This window comes from Canis lupus, chromosome 3, assembly GCF_048164855.1.
Source record: "Canis lupus baileyi chromosome 3, mCanLup2.hap1, whole genome shotgun sequence".
In the NCBI taxonomy this organism is placed as follows: domain Eukaryota; kingdom Metazoa; phylum Chordata; class Mammalia; order Carnivora; family Canidae; genus Canis; species Canis lupus.
The window spans coordinates 78884208-78894095 of NC_132840.1; the positions used below are offsets into that span (position 1 = coordinate 78884208).

General features: G+C 36.6%; 1 protein-coding gene across 1 annotated transcript; it reads left to right on the top strand.

Annotated features, from left to right (window-relative positions):
• The first annotated feature begins 4665 nt into the window (after positions 1–4665).
• LOC140625439 (olfactory receptor 8G3-like) lies at positions 4666–5628 on the top strand. Its single transcript, XM_072812711.1, has one exon. The coding sequence runs from the start codon at positions 4693–4695 to the stop codon at positions 5626–5628; it is 936 nt and encodes a 311-aa protein (XP_072668812.1). The 5' UTR covers positions 4666–4692.
• The last annotated feature ends 4260 nt before the right edge of the window (positions 5629–9888 follow it).

The window sequence follows — 9888 nt, forward strand, 5'->3', positions numbered from 1 at the left end:
TAGCTGCCCATGGCCTGAGGCTGTCACTCCTGTCACAACATTTTATGTATGTGTCACCCTACCATTCGTGGCAATAAAGCACTTGTGTATGAGAAAAAAAAATTAATCTCTAGAGCACATATATTTCTATTGCTCCTCATCATTTCTCTTTTAGTTTTAAAAACATACGGTCATCATCTCTCCTTCTTACTCTTGTTGGGAATTCTTCAGGGGTTTGTGCAATATTTAGCAAATGTTTTCACTTAGGCCACAAGTTAAAACATTCTAAGCATCATTGTTTTCTAAGTACATTATGAAATCTAAATATAATTAACAGAGGTTAAGGAGGGACACCTGGGTGGCTCAGTGGTTAAGCATCTGCCTTCAGTTCAGGTCATGATCCCGCGGTCCTGGGATGGAGTCCCTCACTGGGCTCCCTACAGGGAGACTGCTTCTCCTTCTGCCTGTGTCTCTGCCTCTCTTACTGTGTCTCTCGTGAATAAATAAATAAAATCTTTAAAAAAAAAAAGAGGTCAAGGAAAATAAAATATTTCAGAATTTACCCGACCAGTTGTTTTCCCTGGTTTCTTACTTTACCCCTGTGGGAAACAACTTTAGAAAAATTCTTTAGGACAGCCCGGGTGGCTCAGCGGTTTAATGCTGCCTTCAGCCCCAGGGCCTGATCCTGGAGACCCGGAATTGAGTCCTACGTCGGGCTCCCTGCATAGAGCCTGCTTCTCCCTCTGCCTGTGTCCCTGCCTCTCTCTCTGTGTGTGTGTGTGTGTGTGTGTGTGTGTGTGTCTCATGAATAAATAAATAAAATATTTTTTTAAGGAATTCTTTAGGGTCTGTCTTAAAAATTTCCTGAAATTCTGCATTTTAAGATGGCTTGGCATGAAATTCACTGGCATCCTAACAACATCTCTAACATCCTCGGTTCTGATATGTAACCTAACAAGAACAATGAATTATACCTATGTTAATACTCTTAAGCACTTGAGAACCAGTAGAGAAAGGGAAATTCTAATAGTTTCTTTTCCCAAGAGTGGATACTTGTGGGATAAGATTCTGGTGGGAGGCCATTATCATTGTTTGTTCTTAATCAGACACTTAGTGTCTATACCCAGAGTATAAAATCCTGTCATCACATCAACCAACATTTGCAGGGGGACAGATGGCCTTGGGCATCAGCTTCATCAGAGATCAAGATCAGTAACTACAATCGCCAAAGGAGACTTTAAGCTATGAACATCTCAACACTAAGGAGTCCTGCAAGGTTGGTACTCAGAACTATCCACCAGCATCATCAGGTCATTTTTCCCTCTACAACAATGAAGATGAAAAGTACATGGCATTGAACTCTCTGGGAAGAAAGAGAGGTATGTCTGAATCTCAATCCTTGGCTTTTAAAATCTTAGTCTTTCACTCAAGCTCCTTTTACAGTGCACATAGGGGTGCATGTAGCTATTTATACATATACACCTGTCCTCATTCCATTATTCACACTCTAATGAGGACATGCCCCTTTATTATCTCCCTGTTCCCTCTAGTATAAAATTATGGCAAATACTTTTCTGTTTACTCTATTTCAACTCAGGCAATGTGAAGGCCTTGTTGACTTAGTCTCTGTTAACTTACCACTAACCTTCTTTCATAATTTTATTAAACGCATATCAATTGAGGATCCCTGAATGAAAAGCCAAGTAGTGTATTGAGTATACAGTCTAGCAGAGAAGGGAAACCAGTAAATAATTCATCCTACTTAATACAAAGTTAAATAAGTGCTTATGTAAATGTAGGAAATGTATTCATGGGCACACACAAAAAATGGTAATGTCAACTGGGGCTGTCATATTAAACTCCTTAACTAAATGATCCTAATTTGTATTATTGTGTATAGTTTTAGAAATTTATTATCATTATTATTTTGAATACTTATCTATTTATTTTAGAGAGAGAGATAAAGAGAGGGAGAGAGAGAGGGCAAGCAGGGGGAGGGGCAGAAGGAGAGGGGAACAATCTCAAGCAGACTCCTCGCTGAGCACAGAGCCTGACTCAGATTTCAATCTCATGACCCTGAGATCATAGCTTGAGCCTAAATCAAGAGTCCAGTGCTTAGCCACTGAGCTACCCAGGTTGTCCTATTATTTTTTTATTTTTATTTTTATTTTTAATGTAGGCTCCATGCCCAGCGTGGAACCAAACATGGGGCTTAAACTCATGACCCTGCAATCAAGACCTGAGCTGAGATCAAGAGTCAGACACTTAACCGACCAAGTCACCTAGACACTTTGTTGTGTGTATTCACAGAAACAAGATATGCTGAGGAAAAAAAATTTAAAACTCTGGTTTTCATTATGCGAATGACAATGTTGGGTGAATTAAAGATATAACAGAGAGATATTCAAAACATTACAATTAAAACGGTTAACATTTATTAAGTGCCAACCAAGAGCCAGGAACTGTGCTAGGCACCTTACGGGTATTATTTAATTTAATTTTCACATGAGAGAAAAATTAATATTTCCATTTTTCAGAGGAGTAAGGCAAGCATAGGACTGAATTGTTTGCATCCATGACCTTAAAATCAAGACCTATTAGAATGATACAGTCATGAAATATTGGAATTTAAAGAGATATTAAGGATAACTTAATACAACCACTCATCTAGAGCTTGCTTCCATAAACAATATCTGCTAAGTGGCCCTTTAGGCTATGCTCTAACATTTCTGGCTATAAGATCAGGGTCTGTGTGACTGTTGTAAGCTTCTTTGATGTGAAACCGGATAGTTCTCCCTATAGTTTCAAGCAGGTCATTTTACCTCACTTTCTTAGAGACATAAAATGAACCCAACACCTTTTAGATACAGCAATATATTGAACATTTGACCATAACTGTCATGTGCCACATGAATTTTTTGTTTTCTGCTAATTAAAAATCCTCAGTTATTTCAACCATTCATCAAAAGACAAGATTTCTGGATAAATTTTCTGAAATTTTCTAGTTTTTCTAAATCACATATAGTATTGTACCTCAAATTCAAAACATTATTCCAACTATTACTTGAGTGTTAAGAAAATGAATTTTCATTTCTAGAATCTAGTTTTCTTTGCAATGTAAATAAAATATATATTAGTCTTTTTTTAAAAAAATCACACTGTTGACTGGTATTGAATTTAAACTAAAATTTCTAGTTATATTTTGCATGTGTTCTAATAATCCATATCTCTTCCATCTTAAAATTCTGTAAATTCTGTAAAGTACATGCAAAATACATGATAAGAAGATACCTAGTGTTTTTCTTCCAAAATCATTCTCATATTTTGAGAATAAGAGTAGTTTTCTGATCACCAACAGATGAAGTCCAACTAACAGAAACTATTCATAGTCTTCTGCTTCTCTGGTTACAGAGTTAGAATACATGATCTAAATTTCAGCCATTGTATCACTCCCCTGAGAGTATTTAAGTTATAAATGAAGGAAGACAATTTTCACTCTTGGAGAAGTTGTTGAGGTATTGGTATGTTATGTTCATACCTGCGAGGTAGTAGGCCTGGGTGAAGAAACCTAGGACAAGCAGATTAGCAGAATTCCAGGTGGAATGATATTGATAGTTGCTGAAAATTTCAGGTATTTTGAGCAAGAATTCTAGTAAGGAAAATGATTCAGACCTAATTAATAACTTTTCACAGACTTTTTAATTATAGAAACATGTTATTCTTTCTTATTTTCAATTGAATGGAAATTTAATTATGCCATTTGATAAACACGGCATTAATATATACATATAGGATATCCCATAGAATATAGGATTATTATATACATATGGGAAAGAGTCATTAGAAATAACAGTAGTTGGGGATCCCTGGGTGGCGCAGCGGTTTGGCGCCTGCCTTTGGCCCAGGGCGCAATACTGGAGACCCGGGATCGAATCCCACGTCGGGCTCCCGGTACATAGAGCCTGCCTCTCCCTCTGCCTGTGTCTCTGCCTCTCTCTCTCTCTCTCTCTCTCTCTCTCTCTGTGACTATCATAAATAAATAAAAATTTAAAAAAAAGAAATAACAGTAGTTGAATCACCATATTGTACACCTGAAACTAATATTAATTACATTGTATGTTAACTAACTGGAATTTGAATAAAAACTTAAAGAGAAATAATAGGAATAACTTCCCTATTAACTGACTCAAAATATCTAAAACTTGCTATTTTCTATTAAGAATTAGAAATATCGGGATCCCTGGGTGGCGCAGCAGTTTGGCGCCTGCCTTTGGCCCAGGGCGCGATCCTGGAGACCCGGAATCGAATCCCACATCGGGTTCCCGGTGCATGGAGCCTGCTTCCCCCTCTGCCTGTGTCTCTGCGCCTCTCTCTCTCTCTGTGACTATCATAAATAAATAAAAATTAAAAAAAATAAAATAAATAAAAATATAATTTATAAAAAAAGAATTAGAAATATCTTAGTTACAAGTTTCTTGGATTTTCCTCTGGTTAGCTGGAATCATTGGTTGTCCTAGAGTGATAGAAGAGATTCAAGAGATATCTTCATGAAGAATGGCCTTTGATGAGGAATAAAATAATGATCTTCATAAAATTATTCTCTCTCTGCCACACATACACACATACATATGTATGCACAAATACACACACATACATCCCACACGAGTACACTCATTTTCTGTTTTTTTAAGTTTAGAACCCTTTGAGAGAATAATGGACCCTGGAAATCATTCCATAGTGACTGAGTTCATCCTCGCTGGGCTAACAGAGAAACCAGAACTCCAACTGCCCCTTTTCTTCCTCTTCCTAGGAATCTATGTGGTCACAGTGGTGGGGAACCTGGGCATGATCATGCTGATAGGGCTCAGTGCTCACTTGCACACCCCCATGTACTACTTCCTCAGCAATTTGTCCTTCATTGATCTCTGCCATTCCACTGTCGTTACCCCCAAAATGCTGGTGAACTTTGTGACACAGAAGAACATCACTCCCTACTCTGAATGCATGACTCAGCTCTATTTCTTCCTGATTTTTGCCATTGCAGAGTGTCACATGTTGGCTGCAATGGCTTATGACCGCTATGCTGCCATCTGTAACCCTTTGCTTTACAATGTCATCATGTCTTCTCAGATCTGCTTCTGGATGACAGTGGGAGTTTATATTTTGGGCATCGTTGGATCTACAATCCACACGGGCTTTATGATGAGACTCCTTTTCTGCAAGAGCAATGTGGTTAATCATTATTTCTGTGATCTCTTCCCAGTCTTGGAATTATCCTGTTCCAGCACCTACATTAATGAATTACTGGTTCTAGTCTTGAGTGCATTTAACATTTTGACTCCTGCCTTAACTATCCTTGCCTCCTACATCTTCATCCTCTCCAGCATCCTCCACATCCGCTCCACTGAGGGCAGGTCCAAAGCCTTCAGCACCTGCAGTTCTCACATCTCAGCTGTTACTGTCTTTTTTGGATCTGCTGCATTCATGTACCTGCAGCCGTCATCTGTGAGCTCCATGGACCAAGGGAAAGTGTCCTCTGTGTTTTATACCATCATTGTGCCCATGTTGAACCCTTTGATCTATAGCCTGAGGAATAAGGATGTCAAATTTGCCCTGAAGAAAATTCTGGTTGGTAGAAAATGTTCATAAATAGAATTAATATCATGATGTCATAACAGAAACAGTTCTTTGACCTGCTAAGATATATAATGTGTTAAGTTTATTGTTCAAATGTTTGGAAGTTCAATGACATTTCCCCATATAACACAATCCTAAATTCTCCTTCAGTCCACTCCTTTGAACCTTATTACAGTGATTATGTGTAGAGTAATACTAAGAATAAAATCAAAGGCTCTTGAGTATGAAAGGAGTCTTAGTTTTATTTTTAACAATAATACAAACAACAATAAGAATAATGCTGATGGTGATGAAGATAATAATTGTAACATATGTTATTGAGATTTCATGAAATATCAAGTACTGTGCCCAGCACTTTAAGGGAACAACTTTATTTAATATTTACAGTATTCCCTCAGGGAAGGCTCTAGTATTATTTCCCTTTGAAAGACAAGGAAATAGAAGCTTATTTAGTTTGATTAAATGCCTGGTTCCAAACATAATAAATCATCAGCCTACAAAATTGACTATGGGACCCATAATTTTATTCAAAGTGATCCTTTGGTTCCAGGTGACTGTGGCTAGGTCTAAGACATCCTTGAGAATTTCCTTCTACTCATATGTTATCCCCAGTTCCCTATGGGATTGATGCCTTTCTATAAATAATTTCAATGCTTTTATTTCATTTAATACAATAAAAATAATAAAAAATCTTTCTTTTTTTAAAAAACAAGCTTTTTTATTTTTTTTAAAGATTTTATTTATTTACCCATGTGAGACACACAGAAAGAGAGAGACAGAGACACAGGCAGAGGGAGATACAGGCTCCATGCAGGGAGCCGGACATGGGACTAGATCCTGGGTCTCCAGGGTCACACCCTGGGCTGAAGGCGGTGCTAAACCACTGAGCTACCTGGGCTGCCCTAAAAAATCTTTCAAACCTGTACTGATCATGACCAAAAATTAGCAAACATGGAGACTCATTGCAGAGTCTAATTATAGGGACTCATTATAGAGTTTCAAGTATTACACTTGAGAACAACTTTTTATAAAAGCATCCCAAACATTATCTTATTTACCAGTGATGCTGCAGCTCTTTATGAAGTAACTGTAGGGTAGTCAAATATCCTGCTCAATTGTATCATTTTCATGTGGTTCATGTTCTTTTGCCCAATCATTTAGAGTTGCCATTTTATGTCAATTTTTTCTTTGAAACATCTCTTCTTTCCTTTCATATTTTGTCCTTCTGTTTTGGGACATATAACATCTTGTAACTATGGATTTACATAATATTCTAGACACTCAGTTGTCCTTTGTCTCTTCCCTATTCAGACCATCCACCGCATTATTGTTATGTCAATGTTCTTAGGATAGAATGCTGTGTTGATATAACAAGTTGCAGTGTTTACCTATATTTTTAAAATCTAGGACAGAAATATATATATCTTTAACACCCTTGTATTCCATTATCCATTCATTTAATGACATCAAACATTCATTTTCAAAATCCTCATATTTATTATTTGACTTAATTTTCATCAGTTCTATGATGCAAGGGAAAATGGCTACAATTGCAACTCTTAGGTCTGACTCCTAGTCCAGTGCTCTGTCCAGTAGACACAAATGGACTCATGAAGTGCAAACAAAAGGAGTCCTAGTGGGTAGACCCTTTATTTATTGGAGCTTAAGCTTCTATATAAAATACAGATTAAGTTTCATCAAGAAAGAAGGGAAAAGCCTCTGTAAACCCAGAAACTCATGTCATATTTTGGTAATATGGTAGAGATATAAAAAAAGAAAAGTAGACAAAAGACTGTTCATGAATCACCTCTGGATGTATGTAAGACTTCACTCCTTATTTTAGTGACAGAAACCGCTAAATGTTTTTTAAGCAGGGAAGGGAAACAGTTTTGCATGTTAGTAGTATCATACTTAAGTTGGTGTGGAGGATGGATGGAAAAATAATAAGGCTGAATTAAGGCAAGTCAGCGACCATTTGTTCTTTTTTTTTAAGAGATTTTATTTATGTATTTGAGAGAGAGTGAGTGAGCAAGTGAGCACATATAAGGCAGGGGAGGGGCAAAGGGAGAGGGAGAAACAGATTCGCTGAGCACAGAATTTGAACCAGGCTTGACAACGGGCTCAATTCCAGGACCCTGAAATCATGGCCTGAGCCAAAGTCAGATGTTTAACCAATTGAGCCACCCAGACACCCAACCATCTGATTGTTCTAAGCAAGAGGCTGCATGCAGTGACAGTGGGGCTAGAAAGGAAGGAGACTCTCAAGATATCTTTGAAAAGTGGATTGTTTAGACATCGCGGAACTGAGGTGAGCAAAGTACAGGAGATTATGAGGATGAACAAAAATTTCTAGTTTGGATTATTAAATAGAAGGAGAAAAAAAAACAAAAAACAAAGAACAAAAAAAAAAAAAAAGAAGGAAGAGGACAGAACTCTAGAGATGGAGCTCACTAACCCTAGGTAACAATTCATAGCAATACAATTGGAACACATATGTCTTGGTAACATTCAAACTTTGTCTCCCCGTTTCTCTTTCTTATATATGTATTCTCTCTGGAATCAGTACATATACACTCACAGAATGGAAACTGTAGCTTCTATGAATCTCAATAATTTTCATTATTGTACAATCATTTATGGAAATGTCTGTTCCTGCCCTTCCCATTCTTGGCGTTAACCAAGTTCCAATTCTTTTCCCACTTCTTTTATTCAGCACACTGAGGAAACAGCCTAGGTCTGTTCACCTGTAAAGTGGCTTTCCAGGCACATAGTATTTGCCCATAAATATCCCAAAATCCTACAGTCACTGCTATTCCAAAGCTAAAAGAAGCTTTGTGATGCATGGACATGTGAGAACTTGCTTGAATCTGAAAGAATTATGGTGGGAAGGATTTGAAATAGAGATCATCTAACACCTTGTTCCTAAGGCTGTCTATAGACCAGCTGCATTGGAATAGCCTGAGGATTTATTGAAAATGCATAATCTTAAACCATACACTAGATTCGCTAATTTAGAATCTGTATTTGAACAAGATTCTTGGGTTATTCCTGTACACATTAAAGTTTGAGAAGCTTTTAACAAATATTGATATTTGACCTCAGACTTTAAAATTTAGATTTAATTGATATGGAGTGCACCCTGGGTATTGAGATTAAAAATAAAAATCTTTTGATGTACTGAAATGTGCATCTAAAATTGAGAAACACTAATGTAACTCAATCTTAAGTTCCTTTAATGAGAATTGAATCTAATATATTTAGCCATATTTTAGAGTTCCCCCTCTCTTGTGAACATCAAATTTACCATGATTCAAACTGAGACATTTTCAAATATTCCTGTTTGTGAGGGAAAAAAAGTGTGGAAATATATAAGAAAGAAAAAGGAATATGAAACATAGATGCCTAATAATAAAATATTTTCTTTAAATAAACAATTTAGCATGTGGGATTATTAATAACGAGGACCTCAAAAAGGCATGTATTACATCAATATTCGGAATTCTTGTCCCTTAACCCTCAAAATTGAATTGTACATTCATTTGACTTTTGAATCAAGGAGGTATATTGCCTACTCATGCATAAAAAAAATATATTTTCTGCAAGGGAATAAATGGTTTAATTCATTATCTTAAAAGTTGTAACCCTATCCAGAATAAGATACCTTGTTAGAATGTGCCTGCATCCTCTAAATCCTGCTATTCACAGTATGGACTATAGACCAAAAGCCCTCACTAAGCATTTGTAAAAAAAAAAAAAAAATGCAGAGTTTCTGCCCTTGTGTGACATTTTTGCTACTGAACAACTTCTCATCTTAACCTCAGTGTTCTATTGCCTGTACCATCAGGGCAGAAATGATTAAAATATTACATCATCTGCTTAAGAGGCAGATTGAGGAAGGAAAGTTGAAGTATACAGTGATCATAAGGCAAAACCTAAACTTTTAAAGAAAACTAACCCAATTGACCTATGTGTAAAAACATTCCTTTTTTTTTTTAATTAAAAACATTCCTTACATTGTACAACCAATACTGTCTACAGTGTCAGCCAGCTTTCGTAAATAGCAAATAGATTACAAATCCTCCAGGAAAGTGATAGTATAAATAAAGGGCAGAAGAGGAAGAGACCAGTTTCTGGAATAACCACGTGGAGAATCATTTTATGTACTTCCATCTAAAAACATACTTACCACTTTGGAGACAAAAAATGTAAAAGAAACTTCCTTATGTATGGTAGGGACTCAATTTGCTTGACATATTAAAAAAACAGAAATTA